This window comes from Lathamus discolor, chromosome 2 (genome assembly GCF_037157495.1).
Source record: "Lathamus discolor isolate bLatDis1 chromosome 2, bLatDis1.hap1, whole genome shotgun sequence".
Taxonomy (NCBI): domain Eukaryota; kingdom Metazoa; phylum Chordata; class Aves; order Psittaciformes; family Psittacidae; genus Lathamus; species Lathamus discolor.
The window spans coordinates 124,356,713-124,383,524 of NC_088885.1; the positions used below are offsets into that span (position 1 = coordinate 124,356,713).

At 37.8% G+C, this 26,812-nt stretch overlaps 1 protein-coding gene across 3 annotated transcripts in view; it reads right to left on the bottom strand.

The window, feature by feature from the left end:
- The window catches only part of PDE7A (phosphodiesterase 7A), a 76,776-nt gene that overhangs the window by 21,383 nt on the left and 28,581 nt on the right, over window positions 1-26,812 (bottom strand). Inside the window, exons 2-4 of one of the 3 annotated variants that reach the window (XM_065668360.1) lie at window positions 14,122-14,182; window positions 7,325-7,357; window positions 6,744-6,827 (exon numbers count right to left, since the gene is read on the bottom strand). In XM_065668360.1, the coding sequence (XP_065524432.1) occupies window positions 6,744-6,827; window positions 7,325-7,357; window positions 14,122-14,182 (178 nt within the window). The remainder of the gene's footprint in view (window positions 1-6,743; window positions 6,828-7,324; window positions 7,358-14,121; window positions 14,183-26,812) is intronic. The other 2 variants (XM_065668361.1, XM_065668362.1) reach the window with 2 other exon arrangements.

Sequence of the window (26,812 nt, forward strand, 5' to 3'; positions counted from 1 at the left end):
CTGAGGAAGTTGGGGCTGCTCAGCCTGGAGAAGAGAAGGCTGCATGGGGACCTCATAGCAGCCTTCCAGTATCTGAAGGGCACCTATAGGGATGCTGGGGAGGGATTCTTTGTCAGGGACTGTAGTGACAGGACAAGGGGTAATGGGTTAAAACTTAAACAGGGGAAGTGTAGATTGGATATAAGGAGGAAATTCTTTCCTGTTAGGGTGGTGAGGCACTGGAATCGGTTGCCCAGGGAGGTTGTGAGTGCTCCATCACTGGCGGTGTTCAAGGCCAGGTTGGATGAAGCCTTGGGTGGGATGGTTTAGTGTGAGGTGTCCCTGCCCATGGCAGGGGGGTTGGAACTAGATGATCTTGAGGTCCTTTCCAACCCTAACTATTCTATGATTCTGTGATTCTAAGAAAGCACTGTTCTTTGGTATCCTAGAAATCTCCGGTTCTACAGTTAGGGAATGACAGAACCGTCAAGTAATCCTTTCTGGCTACCTTTCACCCCAAGAAATGAAAGAATTCGAAAGTAACACATTATGGTTGACAGAAAATTAATACCCCTTAAAAGTCTGTATGACTGTCAACACAAAAATCAAACCAGAGACAGAGATTAAAACAAACAAATTTTCACATGCTTTGTGCCAAACTGGCCAATTTTTAACAGAAAAAAAAAAGCCTTTAAAAATAAGGAACACATTGGAGAGGCTCAAAACAAGAAAAAAAATTGAATGTGGCTGTGTCTTCATCTAAGGTCAAACGTACCTCAGCAATAAAACACTGAGTGAGTTGTACCAGAGCAAGATTCCAGAGCACACATGCCTAAAAAGAAGTTATAGGTAAAATAATAGTACATGATAGCAGAAGGAAAATAAATATAATTAAAATAAAATCAATCTGTCCTGCATTCTTAATTGGAAGCTTCTACCCTGAAATCTTCCTTAACCAAGCTCACTTTTTACATTATCTTCACTGCTTTCTGTTGGTCACAGCTGTATTTAAGACATTTTCTGGGACTTCCCCTTGTGTGACTGGATTTTCCACACTAAACCGAAGTCAAAATTCCTCTCACATTGAGGAAAACCATCTATTTGAATCATCTGGGTTGTGAATAGATGGCAACTTCAGAATCCATCCTTCACAGAAAGGCAGTTTTTAAACAAACCTCTTGAGTACAAGCTTTTCACTCCTCAGTGCTGGCATTTTCACAGAGAAACAAATACTTCATTCAACCTACGACCACACAGAAATCCTCTTGCATGACATTATTCATTCTGAAACTAACCCTTCTTCACAGTAGACTGTTGAACAAGGCAATTATTCTTAACCAGATTCAGTTAGGTAATTCCTCTATTTTCTTGAATATAAAAAAGGGGCATTTAACTTCACCTGGACTATGCTCATTTTACCTTAACCTCTATATAGTATTGTCAAAACCATGATCAGGTGCTGCTACACACAGATTTCCCAACTATTTAAGGCAATCAATTTGGATTTGAACTTGTCTCTTCTTTGACTTCTGTCCTCTCCCCCAAGGAAAGTCTAAATTCATTGTCCAAGGTAAACCTTTTCCAATGATTTGTAAGCGAAAAAATTGAAAGTTTAAAGCAACACTGCAAGATGTAGATGCTGACATCTTTTCAAGATCTCAGAGTAGCATGCAAAATGTTCTGTGAACTGTGATTTCCAAGTAAACAGTCTGAAAGTTGTATACCAAAGATAAACTTGGGAATTTCTTCATGTGTTTGCACTCTTTAAGAGATTTATCTATCGTCTATTAAAGTCGCCTAATCTCTTTTCTTTCCTTTCTCTGCTTAAAAAGCTCCACATACAACTAAGAACTCCTTATCAATGAAGCCTGAAGTTCCAATCACATCATTCTGTCTCTTACATGAAGCACTGTGCTGTAGGCAAGCATCAATTTGATTTAAATTTGGGTCATTGCTAAACCTTTACAGAAACATACTGCTTAACTCTAACCCCCATCTTCTAAGATATTTTAACTCACAAATATGACATCTGGTTATCCATAAAACACGAAACAGCCACACATTGGCCACATCACCATCTCCTCATAGAAGCTCAGACTGGAGTGGCACAAGAGAATTCTACAAACCTTTTGACAAGATCTTATCTGTTCTGGTACAGACACAACAGGAAAAGCAAGAAGGAAAAAATGTTTCCTCTCCACAAAACCAAAGCATTTGGTTTTTATCCGGTTCTCCCAGACTATATCCAACAACCCTTTCCTAAAAAGGAAGTTTGAAAGCATTAGATTTGTATCTGTTTAAGACACTTCACAATATTTTTGCTGTTATCTTAACGATTCATTTATTAATTTTGGCTTCACGTCCTCACTAAAATATACTGTATAAAGCACTGAGCACGTTTGCTGATTGTTCTGGTTTTTCAGATGAAAAAGTGAGTGATTGGGGCACATCACATATTCTTTTGTTTGTCCGTGCTAGGCAAAGGTAATCAAAGTTTCTAAAGCTTATGTGTGTGTACATATACACACAGACAGATGCATATAGAAAACAACAGACTTTATTGACAACCTTTCAACAGCAAGAAAACAAACCCTGGTTTGCTACCACTGAAAAAGGAAGTATTTTATGCTGTCATTTACCAGTTCCTCTGCCAAAGATTTTGGTTTGCATTAGCTTTTACCAACATAACTCTGCCTATGCTGCAGACTGAATTACTATCTATGAGGATAGGCTGAGAAGGTTGGGGCTGTTCAGCCTGGAGAAGAGAAGGCTGCGTGGAGACCTCATAGCAGCCTTCCAGTACCTGAAGGGGGCCTACAGGGATGCTGGGGAGGGACTCTTCATCAGGGACTGTAGTGACAGGACAAGGGGTAACGGGTTCAAACTTAAACAGGGGAAGTTTAGACTGGATATAAGGAGGAAATTCTTTCCTGTTAAGGTGGTGAGGCACTGGAATAGGTTGCCCAGGGAGGTTGTGAGTGCTCCATCCCTGGCAGTGCTCAAGGCCAGGTTGGATGAAGCCTTGGGTGGGATGGTTTAGTGTGAGGTGTCCCTGTCCACGGCATGGGGGTTGGAACTAGATGATCTTGAAGTCCTTTCCAACCCTAACTATTCTATGATTCTATGATTCTATGTTAACCGTCATCTATTTGTAAAGCAGCAGAAAGCAAAAGTGGTTATAACCATTGCAATCACTTCTTCAGTAACTTTACCAAAAACCAAACAGCACATGCTGGGTTGTCAGACAGTAAACTGCCAAACTCCTTCCTTGTTACCTGACAAGTGAAGAAGTAGATCAATTTTAAAGTGTATGCAATTTACTGTGCAACTGTGAAATATGTGCATCCACTGAACTAAACCAGAGCATTATATGTAAGGTAAAAAAAATTACTTCTGAGGAAGAAAGTTTTGTGGCTGCTCTTTCCTATCCAGAAATGATGGCTTTGAGCTGCTAACATGAGTTTACACCCATGGTCCCACACAGCCATAATCAACAGACCACAGTAACAGGAAAAAACTACTACTTGATGATATCCTGATGTTAATCAATTAACAGACCAATGTGAAAAATGCAATCCTGACTTTCCCCATGCATTGGGAAGCAGTCTTGTTGAAACAAAAATTTGTTTATTCCTCCTGGCTAGTTCATAGAATCATAGAATGGTTAGGGTTGGAAAGGACCTCAAGATCATCTAGTTCCAACCCCCCTGCCATGGACACACCTCACACTAAACCATCCCACCCAAGGCTTCATCCAACCTGGCCTTGAACACCGCCAGGGATGGAGCACTCACAACCTCCCTGGGCAACCGATTCCAGTGTCTCACCACCCTAACAGGAAAGAATTTCCTCCTTATATCCAATTTAAACTTCCCCTGTTTAAGTTTTAACCCTGTTCCTGCAATCAGCTATAAAAATGTGACTTCTGGAATAACAGATAATATAGTAGAAAAACTACCACCCAGCAGTCTAATCATCTGTCCGTTCTGCATTTAATAACCCTCAGATATGACTCCCATACCTTCTGGAGTAACAAAGACATTTTCCCAACAATAATTTTAAAATCTAAGAAAGATTTAAAGATTTTCAAAAGAAGTTACTCTTGAGAATACTTTAGTCAATTTAGAAACTTGAATATTCATGTGCCAATTACAGAACTCTGGCATGAAGTTGCAGACACTGAGCTTGTAATCCTTAAGAAGAAACAGATGTGTCTTTAAGAACTAAATGCTAACAAACTTTACTTTGGTAACACTAGTTGAAGGGGCAAGTAAAAAATAGTGCTAGGAAACAGAAGTGACCACTAACAAAACAAAACATCAGCAGCTTCCTGAAAATAGAGTAATGCATTTAGAATTCAGTACTCTCCAAACCTACTAATAAGACACTGAGTTAAGAGCCTATTAATTGAATACTAGAAAAAGAGAGCAGGTCAGCAGATTATTATGCTGGACTTCCTGAAAGACATTTAACTTCTTCACAAAACATTACTGACAAAAAAAGGAAAATAATGCTTAACGATAAGAGTTAGCTAATCAAAATACAAAATGGCAATAACATTTCAACACTGTGAATGACAGCCAGCATGTAAGTCATCTGCAAAACAGGTAAGCAATGATCAGTGCAAATTATTTAGAACCACAAAGTAAAAGTCACAGCAGAAAGTTACAGTGAAACTTTACAAACACCATGAAGGAAGCACATCCATACATTATTCATGTTCAGTATGCAGTTGTGGTGGAGGGGGGAAGAAAGAAAAAGCCAACATTCAGATGGTTTAGTCTGCTTCAGCTGCAGAAAAGACCCTTTTCAGTTTGGCTCCAAGCAAAGAAGTGTGGGCTGGCTCAACTGGCTCCTCTCACATGCTACCTGTTACTCACATGGGTGAATATTTTTCAGCCATCTAGCTCTATGTGGCAAAATCCTTCTGGATTTCCAGGGGGAGGGTAGAGAGAATATCCTAAAAATGAGGTCGAATCTGATTCCCACAACCTCTCTCTGCCTGCAGTCTGATAGTATGATATGAAACACCTTTTGCTTTACACAAGTAAGGAAGCAATCATCAGGGCTCAGTCAGCATGGCAGAGAAAAAGAAAACATTTTACTGATAAAAAAAATAAATCTGTAAATGCATAGTCTAGTGATATAGTGAGAGCTGGGGCAGAATTCTTCACCAACTTTGAAAGAAACTCCATGATGCAGGGAGCCTGAAGTCAAAGAGCAAGACTGCAACAGGCCACAATCATGAAGTGAGAAAAACTCCAACTATAACATGGCAACTCTGAAAACTGCTACAGCAGCTGACTCGAGAGGGAAGTTACAGACAAAGAATTTTTTTGGGCCTCCTAGCAACATTCTTCACTGTCATCAGATACCACAGTTGATGTTGCTAAAAGTTGGTGACTGCCTGAACAAGCAGGGGCAAGAAGAAAGGGTGTGAAAATAGTTTTCCTGATTAGTCATGATCTGCCTGATATACAATCATCAGGATGGGAAGAAACAGTAATGAGTACCCATAGAAAATACAGTTAACTTGACAACAGTAATAATACTATACATTGACTGCCTTTTAACAGGTAGCTCTTTTAATAATTGTTAGTATTTTCCCATATCAGCATGAAATGCCACATATACATACAAAAGACAGTTATGCATTCATAAATCGTGTGCTATTTCTACAGAGAATTTTTATTACACTCAACAGAATTATCAGGACTTGAGAAGGAATTATTATCTTTATCAGAAAAATTAATACAGCACTCTTCAAACTTTGTTTTCTCACCTATTTTATGATGCTAACTTTTGAATGAGACAGAGTTTAAGAATTTTAAATTTAACTGGTGATCTACTTTTAAAAGTTCATTTAAGATCAGAATATTAATTAGACCAATTTCTGCCACTCATTTTTACAATGAAGTAATTACAACAACCACACTTCTTACCATGAAGTAAGTTTTTCTAATTCTATCCATTCCATTCAGAATACTTGGAATTGTGCTGATACAATGTTGGTATAGATAATTTATGACACTTAATACATTAATATTATTGGCATAACTTAATTAAGACTTAAATCCCCTACATTTTTGCTGCGTATTGGCTTGGTGGTTTCTGAAGCTTTTATATTACAACTCTGACATATTTAGTTATAACAATATAGGTGTAGAGAAAAAAGTGAAATTATCTGAAAATATTCTTCTTGCACCACTTCTGAGAAAAATATTTCTTAAAACACAGTCAAAAGAATTTAGCCTCCTGTTTTCTTACCACACTTGAATCTTTATTTACGATTTGTCTGTCAAAAAAAAAATAAAAATTAAGTCCTAGATACACGTTTGAGTAAATGTAATGTTAATTGATTATGATAAGGTCAAAAACATTGACATCTATGTTGTGTTTAAAAGTCACCCTGCACTAGGCCCTTCTGCTGCTTTATAAAAGCAGGGAAGTATTATTCTTAACCGACTGTGCCTGCCAAGAACTCAGCACACACATCAGTGGCTGGATATAAGATAATCTTCATTTCCACAGGGATTCAATGAGTGTAAATTCAGTAAGTTTAAATTATGTTGTTAAAACCAAAAATTTAGCAGTGAAGATTTTCCTCTTCTATTTTTGGTAATGAAGTTGCATGAAAGATTTTCCTACGTAGTATAAAAAATGGCCTTGCTATATGAGCTGCTAACTTTATTTTTAGAGGCTCAGTATTTGAAATTAATGGAAGCCTTTGTTTATTTGTCATTTATCGGCTTTTAAATACTTACAGTGAAAAATACGGAAATCAATGTATGGATGAGAACCTCTTCTCTCTGTTTCAAATCCTGCCCGACTTCTTACTCGCACATCTCCTAGAAACAGGGTCAAGAGTGAAATAAAAGTGTGGAAGAGTGGCAGAGATAAAATGCAAATGAACATAGCCTGGAGGGGTAAAGATTCATGTACTTAATGGAGGAGGGTTATTCAAACAATAGGCCTACTTCAATGCTTTTGTGTTTTAAAAGGTGAAATTCAAAACAAAGTTTGAAGACTTGTTAAACATGCAATTGCATGCTTTCTTGTCAAAAATCTCTCCTGCCTAAGCATACGTTGCCAGAAGCATGTGATAAGCATTCAGATGAAAGTAGGAACAGCTTGCTACACCAGTATGGTAAAAATGCACCTTAATATGACAGGAAACAAGAACATTAAAAGTTGATTTGTTCCTCAGTAACACACATAAAACGATAACATTTGGTATAATACAAAAAAGATTCAACTTCTAGAATGGTAGCTTTTAGCAAATAAGCTAGTTACACTATGGGTTTATATTACAGAATAGAATATTTTCCCACTAGCATTTACTTACTTGTGCTCAGCTGTTTGAATATTACACAAGAGCCTATTAAAATACCAAAACTCAGTATTAAAATTTTATCAAACTCTTTTGCACTGCAATTAGCTTCAACCTGAATCTTTTAGCATGCTAGTTGATTTCTACTTATGCATATTACCAGCTGAAAGCTGATCAGTATTCTTTCATTAGGCATTAATGCGTACAAATATAAGTAGTTCACCTGGATTAAAAGCTTTCACTTAAAATCCTTTAGCAGTTACAAATTTGGGCAAACCTTTGAGGATCAAATGTGATCATGTTTCTCTCCTCAAATCCTAACAAACAAACAAACAAAAAAAGGAATTTCAGATGTGATAACGTTCTGGTTTCAAATTATGAAAACCCTTCAAATGTAGTGTTCTCCTCTCCTCAAACACAGCTTTTTTCATATGACTCAAAACTAAGTATTTAACTCCAGGAACGAAGACTGATTTTCTAAGAATAAAATTAAAATATAGTGATTTAATTTACAGAAACTGGTAATAGCTTGAGAGCGTTTTTTCCCTTTTCTGCTCCAACCTGGTAATTTGTAACACCAAAGCAGGCAACTAGTCAGAAAACAGCTAAAGACACTAACTAAACATTCAGTATTACACTTTTAATACTTAACCGGTATCTTTCTAGAGATACATATCTATAAACTGCCGTATCTATAGTGACACACTTCACGTGCATGTTATCTTGTGAGACACGCTGGAAGGACCACAAAAAGATAACTAGCCCAGGGGTCCCCACATGAGTTTATGTATCAGTAAAAACATACCAAATATGTGGTTTTCAATTACTACTCCTTTGTTCTTTTGAAACTGAAAACCTTAACAGAGCTGCTAGGGAAAATAACCCAATTACTACCTGTAAATATTATTTCTCAGACACTGACAGTGTATTACTTATAAAAGTTTCAAGCATTCATTTGAGCAGAGTGCAAGAGGCTTGCCTTGTTCCAGGCAATACAGAGGCAGCAAATTGTAGAACTCTTCTGTTAGGCACAAGCAACTGATTAATATTATTTACAAAGTAAATTAATAAAAAGGAAAAAGGGAGGACATTTTGGAAAAGAAGAGGAAAATGCATTAGTAGCTGTGTATGAAAATATTAGTATACATGGAGGAAAATGCAACTTTCATTACCTTTCACCAATATTCACCTGGGAAACCAGTCATAGCTACAGCTGTGTGAATGAGCTCTCCAGCTGAATTAAGAATTTGAGCTAATTTTTTTACAGAAAAGGTGATATTTAGTTTTCAGGGCAGTTTTAACATTCCAAATTTACTAACCATAAGGTGAACTAGCAAATAGTTTTGGTCAGTGTAAACTAGATTTTGGTGAACAATTTACTTGTCCAAAGTGTCAAGAATAGGAAGTTTGCAGAATACCTGAAGAGTAACAAGGAATTCTTCAAATAGCAAAACAGGTTCATCTGATAATTAGTATCTTGAAAAATTCTGCTTTGTTCATTTACTACTAGTCTAACAGTGGAGATGGAGTAACAGTATCCCTGTTCCCTTGAAATGCCTGCAGTGTTGCAGATCTGGAGTAGGAAAACAAGAAAAACTGTCTACAAGTGAAATGCAGAAGTATAATTAACTACACTACTTCTAACAGGAATAAGTAGAACATCTATTTATAGGAATAGTTAGCCAAAAGAAATGATATACTAAAAACAAAGGTAAAATGTGGTATTTAAAAAAAATTATAATAATTTGGATTTATTCTGGAAAAAGATATCACTTTTACAGGACTGGAATTTATCACAGTAAACAAAGTAAAAATTCCTATTAGGACAAATTAAAGGCAGAAAACCTGTCTCCATTATCACTGTACAGAACTACTGCATTTTTCAAGATTTCAGATAATAAATGTGCTTGGAAAAATTGGTACGAGTGGAATTTGAAGATACCATCTGAAGTTTCTATGTATATCAAAACATAAAAAGTAATAGCACTAAACTGGCTACACAAAAGCACATAATGAAATTATGTGCTATGAGCACAGTGAAACTAATCTCTACTACATATGCATAGTAAGTCCAAAAACATCCAGAAATTCTGGAACATCATTATGCATTCACTGTTCAGTTACTCTGACCTGCGAAGATCGACAAACACCTGAATGTACCCACTTCACTGTGCTTGCACACAACATTTGCATCTATTTGCTTGGGAAATCCTGTACAGGTTTTTTGTAACCCTATTACTCTGAAATGACAGATACATGTTTATCATCATGGGTAACTTTACAAAAAGGCTGAAGATATTTCAGATTTAAGATTTCTTTTATCAGATAAAAGGATACTGTTACATTGTTCCTTCAAACAGCAACAGAATTGCAATCATTATTATAGTAGCTGAAAGATAATTAAAATTCAACAACAGAATTCTAAAACAAAAGAACTTATGAAAAGTTTTCATTTACCTAGGCTTTAAAAAAAATCAAAGTCATAACAAAATCTTCTGAAATCATCAGGTCACACCATGTGCTTAACAGGTAAACTTCGGGGGGGGGGGGGGGGGGGGGGCAGAAGTGGTAGCAAGCTAACCATTTTAACATCAAGTGTCTCTTCTTTAGCAATTTTAGCTAGTTTGAAGAGACTCCTGTGTTTCCTTAGGGGAACACATTCAAGTCCAGCATCTTAATGACAGTGGACTTCCAGGAACAATTCTTTTCCTCTGTAGAGTTTCTGTGAACTCTTAAGAATCAAAGATTTAAAAACCATGAAGCCTTCCTTTCACCAATCTGATTTTGTGCACAACATGACAAAATAGCTGCTGGCTGAGTACTTCACTAGATTTATTTCTTTTTTCCAGAATAGTTCTAGGTGACCAGGATTGCTTGCATTTTTAAGACAAAGGCCATACAGGCAGAAACTCGATTGAAGACTGAATAAATACTGGAAGAAGGAATGCAAGAGGGAGGTCTGCAGCTACAACTGGAAACTGGACAGGAATCAGGGCTGTAACAAAACTTACCTTCAGACAGATTGCTTGGTTCCTACCCCTCTCTCAAGATTCCTGCTCACACCGCAAGGGCAGCTCTGATACTTACGAGGCAGCTGAAACGCCATAGCTGACATCCCTGTGCGTTAGGGTTACACGGCACATACTTTGTGCTACACTAATACTCCAGTGTGGCACAGTAACAATGCAGCAGCTGCTTGTGGAGCCGAGGCCTTCTAGAGCAGGGGCAGAGATCTCAGAGATCACAGAAGACAGCTGGGAGCAGAAATTACTTCAAGGTAAACCACCCAAGTCAAAGCCATGAAGTTGTGAAGAGCAGGATTTCCAGAAAGAATTACTAGCTTCAGAGATTAAAGTTCCTATTAAATTTGTTGGAGAAATAGATGACAGGTCAGCCGAGTATGCCGGAACTGAAGCAAAAGGAATATAACATAACTGCTATCAGAGAGTGCACCTCCATTACACAGTAGCTTGCCTCCACTGTTTCCCATTTGAAGTGATGAAGACCTCTAAAGGAGGGTAAAATGCTCCAGTTTAAGTTCAGAGGTGCATGGTCCCCAATACAAGTAGTCAGTGCCCCACTCCTACTACCCCATGAACAACAGCAAAATTTTCAGGCAATATATAACAAGAAAAAGAAACCAGAAAAGGAAGGAAGAGAAAAATCAAGAAAGTATCAAGATTACACAGAAGCACTTACAAGAAATTCCGAGAATTCCTCATAGTTGCTGAGAGAAGTAGCTGACTGAGGTGATGCAGATATATTAGCTCTCCCAAGGTCTTACAAGAAAAATTCTACAATGCTGCATCTGTATCTATACTTTAAAACAGTAAATAAGCCACTCAGGAATGGCTTAGTGTATATTTTGGGAATGGGGTATGACAGATGAGTCATTAGTCATCGCTGTTTGTTTATGTCGACACTGATGAAGACAGCTAAGAGTTAGTTGTTTATTTGTGTGCACCTAAATTTTGATCTTTTAAATTGAACCTTGAAACACCGCCATACTACAGTAATTTCTCTTTACTTTCCCTTTACTTGGCACAAATGAATTTTCATTGTATTTCCACTGGAATAGCCTGAAAATGCTGAAGGAAGCAACTCTATAGCCAGCACAACTAAACAGAGGCAGAGGGAGGTGTCCTAGATACCCTTAGCTTTTGTATTTTTGGTCTACTAAAATGTACCTCCATCAGGTGTTATTATTAAATACAGCCTGTTTTGAATAATAACCAAGTAATAGGCAAAACCTCTCATGACCATGCCTAACTCCCCATTAAGTTACAGCTGAGGATTTCTTGGAGCTCGCTCTGCTAAAACATACAAAGATAAATAAAAACCAAAACCAAATCCTTCCCAGTACTGTATGGGGAATGCAGTACTTCACATTTCTTAAAAAAAAACCCTCTAAATTAATATATTCATTCTTGAATCTACTCCAATATGAATGTATCTCCATTCCAATGCATCCAACTGTTCAGCTTTCAGGCTGGTCTTTTTTACAGTCCATTTACAAATACAACAGCAATAAATCTGTAAATAGGTGCTAACTTGTACAATATCGTGTAGGTAACATTTTGGAAAAGAAACTGATCATGAACAAGTGAAAAAGTAATACAACTTTAGCATACTGATTCAAAAATCCAATAAGCAATTTTTGGTTTGCTTGATGGTACCCTCCACCCCCAGCCAAAGTTATAAGAGGTCAAACCTTTAAATGCCTCTGAATAGCTAGCATCACTGAACAGCAGTGGATGCCAGCAAGAGCTGTACTATTCATACAAGCACCAATCACATAGTCTAAGAATTCATTCCAATGAGAGAACAAGTGAAAATTTCATGTACTTAACATCACATTCTGAATACATTCTAGTTCTGCCTATGAGAACAGTCAAAGATTTCAAAATGAAGTATTTTTCCCTCAGTTCAGGTGTATACACCAAGTACCACAGGAAGTCATGCTTTGCTTTCTGCTAGATTTACCTGAGCACTATCACAAACCCCTCTGCAGAAATAATGGGCCTAACTGCTTCATAGTACAGTTAATCAAATAAAATAGCAAAGAAATCAATTCTTCTCCCCAGAAATTAAGAATTAATTTCCTGCAAACTGGGTTTCTATCATTAGCAGACTAATTTTATAAAGATAAAACCACAGACATGTACTTACAGTACCTTTTATTCAAGCATATCAGTTCATTTTAAAAATAAAAACATATTCCCCCTGCTGTGGAATTAACAGTACTCAACTTGTAGGATTTTGAAGCAGAAACACAGCATTAAAAGTATCACAAAAATCAAGGAAACAAAACTACCTCATGCCTGAATTTACTTTCTTGATTTTATGACTACAGCAGAAAAATAATGTTTTGAAAAATTCTAGTATTCATCCTGCAAAAAGGATGATTAAAAATGAAAAAGTTATTTTAACTTTTGAAATTAAAATTAAATAAAACAGCAGTCTGTTCAACAAACATTTAGAAACCAGCATTTTCTGTCCTCCTCCTCATAACCAATCTCCAAAGTAATTACATTCCCTTATCAAAAAATCCTTCAGTAGAGTGACTGCTAGAGTATTAACAACTTCGCAAGCTTAAAAAAAAAAAAAAAACAAACAAAAAAAACCCAAAATAACTGAAAAACAAAAATTCACAAAAAATGTGAATAGACTAAGTCAAAATATGCATGTGTATACCTACATACATAGGTTATGACTAAATTCATATACATAAACATAGATGTGTACACATGCATATAGCTTACAACTTCAAATTCACAGAGAATGCAGCTAGGAATTTCTGGGGGCTTTAACACATGCAATATACAACTAAACTGAAAAGACTCAGGGCAACTAAATCTGGCTGATTTAGCTGGAGCTGTTTAAGAATTTATAATCGCTAGCTGCTGATGTTCACTGAGCTGTGCAAGACATCGTACAAGCATTCATAGTCCGTTTCAACATAAAATCATAGCTCAAGATGGCTTAAATTAAGTGGCATAATTTTGCCGTGAAACAGACTTAAGGTACATACACAGTCCCCATGCCATCTGCAACACCAGCAACCTCTAGAAGAGGTGCTGAAAGTACTGAATCCGGCAGCCAGACCTGCAAGAGCTTTGCATTTTTCTCCTCCCAACCACTGACACCTCATGCCCTCGCTACTACAGAGGGTCTCCCCCAGGTGCTTCCCCTCCTAATTCTGTTCTTTCATTTTAATTTGGCTTTACCCTTTGTCAAGTGGCTACTCTGGAAAGTACTTACTTCAGTAAGTTGACTAAGCTACTGGCCCTACATCCTTTCCCTTCTCAAATCATCTTCTTGTATTAATAGAAGTATCGTTTAAAACCATATCATTATTTTAAGAACACCTTGAGCATTTCATAGCCTCAGTGTTGCACTTTTAAAAGTGTGTGGTAAATCTCACACAAATGTTCTCTAAGCTACGGTTTTACCCACAAAGTTACCACGCAGAGCTGATAAATTCCATCACAGAAATAAAGCTCAATCATGAGTCACTTGGAAAACTTAAATTCCACCAAACATGTTCAGTTAATTATAAGATTTATATTTTTCTTTTAATATAGAAGTAAAACATCCAACAACGGTCAACTCAAAAAAAACAAAAAAGGCAAAGGCAAACAGCCAAAAATTCCAAAGTCACCACAAAAGAACCCAAACTCTTCTAAAGAATCTAACCAGAATATTATTGAGGAGAAAGGGAACGACACGTTTAAAAAATTCAAATATAAAAAAAATACTTTTAATCAATCATAAGCATTAGAACTTTGCAATATAGGAAGTATCACACTTACCTAGCATACGAATGTACAACGCAGTCTGGTCAGAGCTGTCATAGGAAATAGCTCCACGTCTCTGAAACAAAAAAAGAAAAAGTGTATGTTATGCAAGTTAGAACTGAATCGTTTTTAAACTGAAATGAAAATAAAGTCTCCAATTAAAGACACTCCAATTTAAATGTCAAAATTATTTTTTGACATTTGAAGATGCATCTTTCAATTATGTAAATACTGATTTTGCTTAGGACGGGACAAAGGAAGGACAGGAATTGGTACTGAAAACATCATAAAGGACAGGATCAGAGTGCAGAGAAAAATATTCCTCCCCAACCCAATTTCTTTCAAATGCTCCTCAAACATCCTTACAGGGAAAAAAAGAAAGACATAGAATAACACTAAGCAGACAAAAAAAAAAAAAAAAACCAAAACCAAACATGCTCCGAGCCTTTTAGAAAGTAATACTTAAAATGAATACTTGCAGTTCCTGCTTTATTTGTTTGTTTATTTTTACCTATGTGGTACTTCCGTCTTTCAAAGCTAAAAGTAGTTCTAACAGAAGTAAGAGAACTCAAATGACACCATTACTTCAGTCCTTGGAATTCAACCTATATTCTGCAAGGGCAGGACTTGGCTGCCACATGCTACTTGCATTCCACCGGGTACTTTCTGTAGGTAAATCAAGGTACCCTGAAGCAGGATGTAACACATAAGGGCAGTTTAAAGAAAACAAGTATGCAGAATTTCACATCTGATGACAGAAGTCTAGAAGCGTCCTACATGACATTAAGATACACGTGTGTAGGCTGTATTTTTTACCTACACAAAGTACGTATGTTCCATACATATTCAATTGATACAATAATAGCTATAATCCAGTAAGTCTCCCACAAGTGTGGTGAACCCTCCCTCTTAATAGCTAAAAGCTGGATGAATGTTCTCATAGTTACACAACACTGGCATCAGGTAATCTTCAAAGCTTGGCACGACCTAGCACCCAGCCTCACGCCTTGCCTCTATTGCACTTTCACCATCTTCTGCTGTTTCCTAGGGCGTTCATTAATGTTCTTTCTTAACCCCAGGGATCAGAGGAACACCTTCACAATCAAAACTCAATTTTGCCAGTTCACAACGCCTGTTCTTTAAAGTAAGATTTTGTGAGTGAGAGTGTGTGCACGTTAAAAACTCCTATGACCTATCCCTGTCCACCATGCTTCTTAATTATACTGAGGACAGAGAAGTCTTCAGTGCCACAAAGGGTTACCATACCCCTTTGAGAACTTTAGGTAAAAGCCAAGCTAGAGGTGGATGCAGTCACCTATTTTTTCTGCTGTGTATCAGAAACAACACTATACCAGGTACACACAACCACCTGAAAACGTCCAACTTCAAAAGATGGGAAACCAAACCATGTTAGGAAACAGGACAGAAAAATGGATGTTGGCTACTGAAATTAATTCTTAAAGAGATAATTAAATTATTTGGAAGGGGGGAAAGACAAAATTGCTTACATGCATCTACTGCATCAAAAGGAGCGTGACCAGCAGCTCGAAAGAGGTGATCCTGCTCCTCTACTCTGCTCTTGTGAGACCTCACCTGGAGTATTGTGTGCAGTTCTGGTGTCCTCAACATAAAAAGGACATGGAACTGCTGGAACAAGTCCAGAGGAGGGCCACGAGGATGATCAGGGGACTGGAGCACCTCCCGTATGAAAACAGGCTGAGGAAGTTGGGGCTGTTCAGCCTGGAGAAGAGAAGGCTGCGTGGGGACCTCATAGCAGCCTTCCAGTGTCTGAAGGGGGCCTATAGGGATGCTGGGGAGGGACTCTTCATTAGGGACTGTAGTGACAGGACAAGGGGTAATGGGTTAAAACTTAAACAGGGGAAGTTTAGATTGGATATAAGGAGGAAATTCTTTCCTGTTAGGGTGGTGAGACACTGGTATCGGTTTCCCGTGGAGGTTGTGAGTGCTCCATCCCTGGCAGTGCCCAAGGCCAGGTTGGATGAAGCCTTGTGTTGGATGGTTTAGTGTGAGGTGTCCCTGCCCATGGCATGGGGGTTGGAACTAGATGATCTTGAGGTCCTTTCCAACCCTAACTATTCTATGATTCTATGAAACTGAATGCACACAAAGAAAGACTAGAGATTAAAAAACTCTCAGCATGATTTGTACAACTGATGTGCTGAGACTCCAAACCCAGAAGTGCACTTACTTTTTATAATATTTTTCATATTAAAACAAAAAAGAAAGCATTACAGTTGAAGCCAGAGAAGTTTTTCAAAGGGAAGCTTAATATTTACTTACAGAAATGAGCAAAGACCTAGCTCCAAACGGTGTCCAATTATAGTAGCTGTCATGAAGACAGCAAGAAAGAAGTCCCTGTACAGCAGTTTTGTTGTCTTAGCTTTTGTTCTCTACTTCCTTGGAAAATCAGAAATCATGCAAATAATCCTTCCCTCAAATCTGTTTGTACAGCATTTCTCACAGCAATGTGCCTGTCCTGATGGCAAAGCCAGCAATACAACTCATCAGCCAGAAAATGATGTTGATTTCCCACTAAGATTTACAAATTTCTTCATATAACCTATGTTTGAATTTCAGCACATCTCGGCTGGGTATATTTGCAGTAGCCTGGAACATTTCATATCACTGACTAGGCACAATCAGTGATGTAATTTAGTGCTAACTTGCAATTTGCACCTGTCTATCACAGATTTCTGGACATGTCCAGTAGAGTTCTGTAATCTAATACAGGAGAAAGACAAGCACACATGCAGCTAGAAGAACCATGCCCAACTGGAACATTAGTCTCTGAGAAAGAGAACAATATGTAAGAATTTACTGAAAAATAAATCCTTTTGATTCTAAAATATTACTTGCTCTCTAAAATATTACTTGCTAAATAAAGCAGTGCATCCATGATGTCAAAGAGAAAGCACATTTTTTAAAAGATAAACCAGTTCCTTTACAAGCAAGTTATTTCATTCTGCAAGGACTCTGAACGATCTCGTAGGAATATTTTAACAATCAAGTCCTTTTAAAAATCACCTTTCAAAGCATGGTGTCCTAAAGAAAAAATTTATTGTGAAAACCATACAAATAATTCTTCAAAAGTAGTAGGACAATTTCAGCTGATTTCGCTAAAAGGGTAGAGGTCGTAAAGTGACTTCATTCATGGAATGTATGAAGTAAAATATGTAAGAGGAAAATACTTATGGGCAGGTTTTACCAAGGGACAGATACAGGGTGGATGATGACTGGTCACTCCTCGTACCTTCAGACCAGGCAAATTAAGTGAAGTACAGGCAGCTAGGAGCACTCTGGTGGGCAGTCAGAGGCAGAGGTGGGAGCTAATGGTACAGAGGTTTTCAGCAACTTGTGATAAGTAGATAAATTAAATAATACTATGCTCATGCAGACACGTATTGCTTTGTGTCAGCTTTTGCTGCAAATATGTTACGGACTATGTACCACAGGTTGAGGTACACTGCCTATTTTCCCACTTCAAATAATACTATCAGCGTACTTGTTATACTACCCCTACATTACTCTAGAAAAATGCAAGGGGAAAGGCAAAAAAATGTCATTTAATCTACCCTGCCTGTGGTTCTTTAAGATACTCTGTCCAGATTCCACTTTTTAAATCCAGCAAAGGGAAAGGTAAGATTTAATGCATCAGCTTCTAATGAGATGTGATCTGCCATGTGCAGCAAATTTGGAAGCAAACTTGAAGGAACAAAGTGCCCAGTGTACCTGAGGCTTTGTACCTGTTAATAATCATAAACACATTGAACTCCTTGACCCTCTGTACAAATCGCAAACAAATAAGCATCATTCCAACAGGCAGACAGAATTACTAGTGCTCGAACTGAATACAATCCTCGTGTTTAGGCAGGTTCCCTTTTCAAAGGCAACTTGGTCTGGTGGGAATGTCTGCTGGACTCCAAGTGATTCAACAAATTTCCCAAATGATTAGGTGAGGTTCTTAACTGCTCCACTCCTTCCCAGACATGAGCACAGCCATCTGAACTGGGTGCACACTGCTTCAGCAGTGAAGAGGGATGTCAGAAAATATGACTGGGAATGACTGTTTACACTGGACTTTCACTTTAATATGAAATTTAAGGTGAGGTTTTCAGAGTGTCATTTATTCTTCCAAAGGGCAATACAGTGAAGAAAAGCTTTAATTTCTCCTCTTTTTTTTTTTTTCCAAATCTTTGTTCCACAAAGTGAAAGGAACAAATTCAAACTAAAGTGAAAGATCCATTAATCCTTTAAGAACAACAACCATACAAGTTCTCCGCAAACACAGATGAAGGGAGTATCTATCAGAAGACAGAATCTAACTCAGATATTTCTGAAAAAAATTTTTCACAAGAGTGCAGGATGTTATTAAAGGCCATGCAATGGAAATGACATGCCAAAATAGCACACATGTATCTTCAAAGGGAAGCTACTTCAGTGATGCTAGTGAGCACAGCATATGCACGTAACACTTGGAAACAGAACACCTGCTGGTGTTTGTGCCAAATAAACATTTCCATTGATGTATCAATTTTATCACAAGGACCTCCCAATCCAGTTCAGAGCAGAGCACTACAGTTACTGTTGGCAAGCACAGCGAGGCAGCTTTTGAACTATCAAGCAAAACAACTGCTGGTCTCCTTCTGTAACAGCAGAAACTGGTAGAGCTGTTGGCCTTCCGAATACACTACCACACACCAGAAAGAACCATCTATGTTTTCTGATGTAATACAAAACCCACATTCTTTGGTTCAGTTTTCAGTTCATAAAAGCAGGGAAAGAAAAACCAGAGGACAGCAACACAACCAACACAACCAGTCAGGTATTTTTACCTGCTTGGCTTTTCTGTCCAACTTATTTGCCCAACAGTCAGAGGACTGTTTTCAGAAAGAGAAATTAAGACCTAGTTTGGAGAAGCTGTAACATCATGGCAACTGCAACTTACCGGTTACACTGCCTCAGATAAACACGCTTGGAAACTATTTCAGATTCTAAGATGGTTTACTGACTGTAAGACCCTAGAATTAGAAACTTAGACTATTAGGATTTCTCCAACTATTATTGGATTTCAGAAGTGAGACCATCATGTATTCTTAGCATTATTTCAAGTAATTTAAAGCTCCATGCTAACTTAAGTTTTCCACAAGGCATCACCAAGTGTTTACTCACTAAAGCACTGGAAAACTATTCTTTTAAAGTACTGAAACTGCATTTGAACTCAGGCAAGCCACTGCAAAACAGTGTTTTCTAACTATTTCACTTGAGTTCAAAGCAGTATTTCGAAAGTTTATCAAAGCAGCAATAAGAAAGCATAGTTAATTTCAGGAAGGCAAAGCTAATCAACTATAAGATACACACACACACCCCCCTTTAAATATCTGAACATAGCAATTTCAGTATTTTCTTCCATATAAAGCTATTTCACATGACCATTTCCCAAGACAGATGGCAATCATTTACAAACTTAGCTATCGTTTGAATGATAGTTACCAACACTAGTGATACATACATCTAACATAAGTCTAACTAGCAGCTGCAAGGTATTTTCTCTTACACACTTTAGATCTATATCAAGTGGCATCATATGATTTATCCAAAGTTTCATCAACATAAAAACCTCATGGTTTAACAAAAATATACAAAACAAAAGCCTGGAAATTGATCAGAATGGAAAGCATAGTCAAAGAAGTTTGATTGACTTAAGTGATGACAAAAAGACCCAGAAGTATTACCCTTAGGAACTAAATTGGAGTGGCAGAAGGACTCAAGCAACAGCACAATAGGATAATTGGATGAAGACAAAAAAAATAATTCGTTAAATGTGGTAACAGTTGTTTCTTTTAAAAACACAACCATAAACAGCAGGGTTTTATGCTAGACTGTATCATGTCAGCTACCTGGAATTCCTGTTTCTCCCACCTCAATACAATCTTTTACCAAACTGAATTACAGACATAATTCTTAAACAGGCTTTTTTATATCAAGTTTCAGAAGACAGTAATTTGACTGTATACCAGTAAAATGTGGATGACGTATGTATGAAGCTAGCACACTACACTGGCTGTGAAACTTCAGCATTTAGAATCCACCATCATTCACAAGTGAACATCCACATTACAGTATCCTGGTCTTTTTCTTGATGTGACAAAAGTTATCACAAGTGTCAGCAAGTATGCCTGGCCGGTTTTGTTTGTAGTAAATGTTGAACTGTGTTACTGGCAAAAACGAAAACATACAGGCATAGATACGTGGCAAAGATTGGTTTCACAAGTTCAAATTCATATTTGTTCAGATTTTCCTGTTAATTGCACAGGAATGTTAGAATTGTGTATTAATAAAAAACCCCGATCTATATACAAATGCATGAACTCTGATTTTTCTCAGTCTCTCTCACCGTCTCCAATGATTCTAACACTCCACAATCCCAAACTTAAATTTATTCCTCTTTTTATAATGAATTCCGGGTTAGGCAAGCACCAATCCTACCTCTATTTACTACCACAATACACATTATGGGGATTCTTACATTCTTTAGGATAAGAGAAAAGGAAGTCAGAATTTTGTCTAATGTGTCTAATTGGCACATATTTTTCAAAACACAGGCATCTAAAATGGAAAGGCTACAAAGTAAGTGAAGTGACCAGTATTCCCCAAAAGCAAACAAAACTGGTATTTCCACTCCTGTAACCCTGAAATCAACAATACAAAAAGGATATCCTGTCCAGGAAGCAAAATACACTAGTTTGTATTATTCTCACTATGTTTAAAGTTGGTTTTCCTAATTTTCACAAAGCCTTAAAAGTACTATAAAGGTAAAGATCTGTTGGTAGGGGAGGCAAGCAAATACCTGTCATTCAGAAGCCATTTCAGATCTATTTTCCCCGTCTCCTAACTGGCACTGCTACAAACACACTCTTCCCACTTCAAGGCAGGCAAGAATCAAGAGCTACAAAATCATGTATGAACACTGAAGGAACACAATTTGAAATGACGAATGATGTGTTTCCAAAACAGATTAGATTTAAAAAAGGAAAATAAGTACTCATGAAGTTCGTAATGACTTTTCTCTCAGGGCACTTATAAACCCAGTTAGTCAAAACAGAATAATAAAATGGCCTACCTTAGAAGTTATCCATTTGATAAAGATCAGAGCTAAACACCAGATCAATGCAATTCCCATTGGATCACCCCAAAGACCCGAGGCATAATCGCCTCCCTGATCCCCGCCAGTGCGGAAGCTGTGTGAGGGTGTCTGAGCCGGAGAAGCGGTGTGCAGAGGGAAGGCAGAAGAAGGCAGGCAGGGGCTGCCTGCACCACCAACAGCTGCGCCAAGGCTGCTGTCACCTGACAGCCCCAGCAATGTGCTCTGCATGAGAGGCACTGCCCCGGACGACTCGCTGCCAATGAGACACTCAACAAGAAACTTCCACAACCGGAGGACATGGCAAATAGAAAAGCCTTATAAGCCCTACAGAAATGCTAAAGGAAACAAAACCCATGATTGTGTGCATTGGTAACACATTTTAATACAGCAAAGCAGGACAAGACTACAGGATCAAATTCCAGTACTCAAACCACCTGAGCTAATTCAGGATACTGCCTTGTCTTTTAACTGCTATGAAGAGCCTGCGTCCAGCTGATTTGACCATAGCCATTACTCACAAGTTCCTTTTATCTCTGCCACCTTGAGAACTGCTATATGAACTGAACTTCAAAACATATTTCAAGGTTCCTTTCATAGCATCTTACTATAAATAATGTTAAAGTTAATGCACTAAGTAAATGCAATCATTGAAACCAACCACTGTTCTCTAATCTCTTTTGTCCACTAAATACCAAGCCTGAACTGGCATGTTGCTTTATTGCTCTGAGGGTTGAACTTGCCTACAACTCCTCTCACATGCTCCCCAGCACTTCCCAGGGCTGGAAAGATAACCTCCTCCAAAAGAACTGATGGTGCAGCTACTTGGTGCAGCTTTGAGACTCGTTTTAATTTGTCATCTTAAGCTGACAAAAATGATTCATTTCAGAAATACAAAGAAATCTCATATAGTTTGGGAGGAAAAAAGCAGCTACCGAGGGGGGAAAAAAAGGAACAGTGTGGGATATTGATGAGTTTAAAAGGATAAAATTGAATAATTGAAAGTCATATGAAGGTTCTGCTCTTCCTGTAATTATTTTTCATTGTAAGATCATATTGCAAATTCCATATGTGCGCAATACAAAAAAGTTACCACAGATTACTAAAGGAGCAGCTTTAGCACTAAAAAATTAATTTCCTCCTATCCACTGGAGAAGGGGAGACACACCACAGTGAATGTTTACTGAATAAAGAAGACTCAGTAACTGGGCTCCTCCTGCACGTTACATTCCAAAACGTATCTTCTATTCTCTCCCCTCCCCATGCCCCTGAAAACTAGCCAGATGAAAACCAGAGGCAAGACCATTCAGAATGGACCTTTTGATACCCTACTTGATGAATACAGCGCTTACCTGGAGGTCTGCCAAGTTCCACCCAAAATACAAACTGTCACTGAGGCAGGTTTAACATCACCATCTCTGAACACTTGACAAGGTTAAGACACCCTGACAATTAGTCAACAGCAGTGTGATGTTGCTTAAAAAAAAAAAAAAAAAAAAACAAAAAAACAAAAAAACAGAACCAAAACCAAACCCACAATAAATGTCATTAGGCTATATCTGCATTAGCAGTTTGGCACAACTGGAGCAGATCAAAACACAGCTGCTGTGGAGGTCTTTACACCTATACTACTTGAAGCCCAGGAGATTTCTTTTCTGCTTAAATGTCCTGGACCCGAGCTTCCACAGAAGGTTCAAAGCTACCAGAAATGACTGGTAAGTGGTCAGACCTCTATGATCCTTTCAAGGACTAGAGTACTTTTGGTGCACACACAGTGGAATCGTTTAGTTTCTTCTGAAAGGAGCCTAGTTGTCACATACTGAAACCCTTCTGGAAAACAAACAAATGGGCCTGAATAACAGGGACAATGAGATGATTTGCGTAAGACTGAACTCTCCTCCAAATAAAAATAACACATATAGCCTTACAGTCTTTGAAAGATCAAGCATTTCCCTCCGTTACCACTATTTTCAACCCCTGATCAGTGTTCTCTATTTTCCTCTCTCAGAACAAATGAAGATATTTCTTGGAGTATGTGGATTGTCTTATCCCAGCTGCAGGCAGCAAGCCTTTCTTCCACTGATACCAAAAACACATTACCTTAGAACACACAATAACACAAGGTAATCACCGTTTCCCTTTTTGTCTTCCAACAGTAAGTGATTTAATTAATCAGCCTCCTATTACTAGAAGATTTTTCTTAAAACTACTGTCTCTAGGATAAGTTTAATACCAGAACACAGAAATAAAAACATGTGCCCATGTGTTAAGCACCACTACAGCATTAGTTGTTTCAAGCATGTCTTGGAAATGGAAAGACTTTCATTTTCAGAAATAGGAATCAGAATCTGGAGACAGAGGAAGGCCAAAAAGTGCACCAGTTTGTAAGAGAAGTATCAAAAATCAACAAAGAAGCTCAAGTGCTTCTTTTGGGGAAAGTACTGCTTTGAATAACCGCAATTCTCCTCTCTGCTTTGAATAATAGCAATTATAAGGTGAAGGTGAAATAAATGATGTCTTACAAGTATACGAACGAAATTATTCAAGGTCATTAGCAAGGTAAACCCTCAGGTACAAGACTATGTAAAAATAAGATAGTACTAAATTCTCCTCAGTGATAACACGCTACCTATTATACTAGCAAAGTGTGGGAGTGCAATCAGTGACCCCTGGGCTGTGGACATCACCATCAATCTCAGCTTTATCTTGACATGAAGGAACACACCAGAGAGAAGAGCTATCATATATTGGTTGGGGTTTTTTTTTGTCACAAAAATTATGTAAGTTTCTAAGGCTGTTTCATTTTCCTGTCTTCTCTTTTTCTTCCCTGCTTTTTAGCAGACTCTTTTTGTTTTTTCTAAAATTCATTTTCTCAATACCTGCAGAGATGCCATGCTTGGTAAAGCAAGATTTCTAGTACTTAACTCTCAGATACATCATGCAAGTTATTATCTAGCTCCTCTGTCCTTACCATCAGCTCAAATGTACAAGCGTAATTGCTGCCTCTTACCATTTCCAAACAAAGGAACATAAATATCCCAATGACTTCAATGTAAAATACGTCACTGTAGATGCATCTAAGCAGTCAAAGGCATGCTTTGCTACCATTTTTGTGTTTGATGAGTAAACCTTTGTGTAATTCCTAATAAGAAAAAAAAACTCATTATCAATACAGCAGAAAGCACCTTGGGGTCTTGCAATAGTTGTTACAAAGATTCCACTAAGGAATTTGATAAAGATACTGGTTTGCTCTCACTGTGAAACTGGCAGCACATAGGACCAGCTCCTACCAATTCAAAGTAGCTCCCCATTAACATGCCATGGTGATTTGCAGGGTTACAATTATTTCCATATATGCTCCTAGAGATCTGCAAGGCTTCACATGGAAACCCATTATTCCCTATTAGTGTACTCTATTATTTGAAGTACTAAGTACAGGATCCCAGTTTTACTTGCAATATTTCTAAATATCCATCTGTTCCAACCCTTTTTTAAATGGATTTCAGCAGTCCCGAAAAATGCAGGCAACTCAGAAGAATAAAGCTACTCAGCGTTGCCTTACAAACCTCAGTAACAGAAGTATCAGAATGTACAGAAGTATCTTTAAAGGACCCCTCTCCGCCCCCCCCCCTCCCCCCCCATATTTCAAGGAATCCAGGGTTGAAGCAAAAGCACTATATTTCAGGCATTACTGGGTCTGATATGATGCTCCTGTTTAAATACAACAGGGCCTCACAGACTTCCATCACCACATGAGTTTTTATGCAGAGGTTTGAGGCCTGTTGCCGATCACTCCGACTTACCAGAGTGACCCGATTTCACACACACACACACACACTTATACACCTGGCCCAGAAATGAGCTCTCAATGGAGCCTCCTTTGCCCTTCAAAAACCCCCTTCCAGAACAAGCACACAACACTCATTTCTAGGCTATGCTCCAGACTGGCATATTACTTGTTACAGACCAGTCAGGGAACATGACTGCATTTATATTAACAGAATGTAAAGCCAGCAGAGGAACAAGCCCATCATTTACCAATTTATCAACACATGGGGGGGGGGGGGGGGGGGGGGGGGGGCGGGGAGAGGAAATCACAGCTCTCAGCTAATTTCCATCTTTGCTTTGCTTTTCTCCCTCCCTCATTATCTATCATGTGTGATCTCTCTCCTCAGCAGACTTCACTAACAAAGAATAATTAAATGGTAATCTATGAGAAGTACTCTTGTAACAAATGTGGGCAGGTATTGCTGCAGCCAAACCCAACCACTCAGCACAGCACTTAAGGAAAAAATAAGCCATTATTTTTACAGATACTTAGAGCAGACCTTTTAGAATTCCATAATGTAAACACAACAACCAACTTTCACAAATGTTACTTATGTCTTAATCTAAAATGTTATCTAACAATTTTACTTTCAATTCAGCTTCTTATTTGAAACACTTGCCATGTTAGCCTATGTTGCAACTAGGTAAAAGATTCCAACTATTCTAGCTGCTTATTAGTAAAATTATAGAATCATTAAATCATTTAGATAGGAAAGACTTTCAAGATTATCAGGTCCAACTGTAAACTTGCCATTGACAAGTCCACTGCTAAACCATGTCTCTAAGCACTACATCTACACATCTTTTAATACCTCCAGAGATGATGACACAACTACTTAAAGCTACAGATTGGCTAGCAAGCAATAAGCAAACATGAAAAATACAATAAAGTTAGAAAAATTCACTTCTGTTACATACATATAAATCATCACTGCTGCCTAATTCATTGCAACAAAACTCAGAAGGCTGTCTGATCTTGAACCAAGGGCTTAGAACTCCAGAACATGAACTTCCAAAGCCAAGGATGGCTACAGAGCCAGAAAGCAGAATTTAGCAATTTCCTTAAAAGCCACTTTTCATTTTTAGAAAACTTTCATTTCAGTCTTCAATAAAACGGAAAAAGAAAGAACCACCCCTTAGAAAAAAAATGATCCAAACCCAACAAATGAAAGGAAGTGAGCAACCTACATTTCCATACCACCACTCATTTATTAGCTACTCTAACATAGCGATAGAGAACTATCAGAATCATCCTATGTGCACTGCATTTCCAAAACGGGCATGAGGTATTCTATATTTTATAAATAAATAACAAATATTTGCCAAAGCAAGCATGTTATTAAATACTGCAATTTTTTTTGATGGCCGTTTTTAACCTTTCATCTTACTTGCTCAACTTCATTCTTATGCAGGATAATAAAAATGGCCGTTTAACACTGGAAAAGTGATTTGGCAAAAATGTACATATCTTAGCTGAGTGGTGGATATGACCACATTTATTTCCTTGCATAGATTAAGCATCTAGAAACAAATTATTTCTTTCTAAAAGCTTCTTTTGCAATACAAATTAGAGAACTCTCAGGGCCTCCATCAAATCATGAACTTTAGTTAATCTTCTGGTGATTTGTTATACCTAACATAGTAAATTTCAGAGTTTCTACCAAGAACATACCATTATACATCTAAACTGGATCAACTGTCACCATGTCAGTTTGT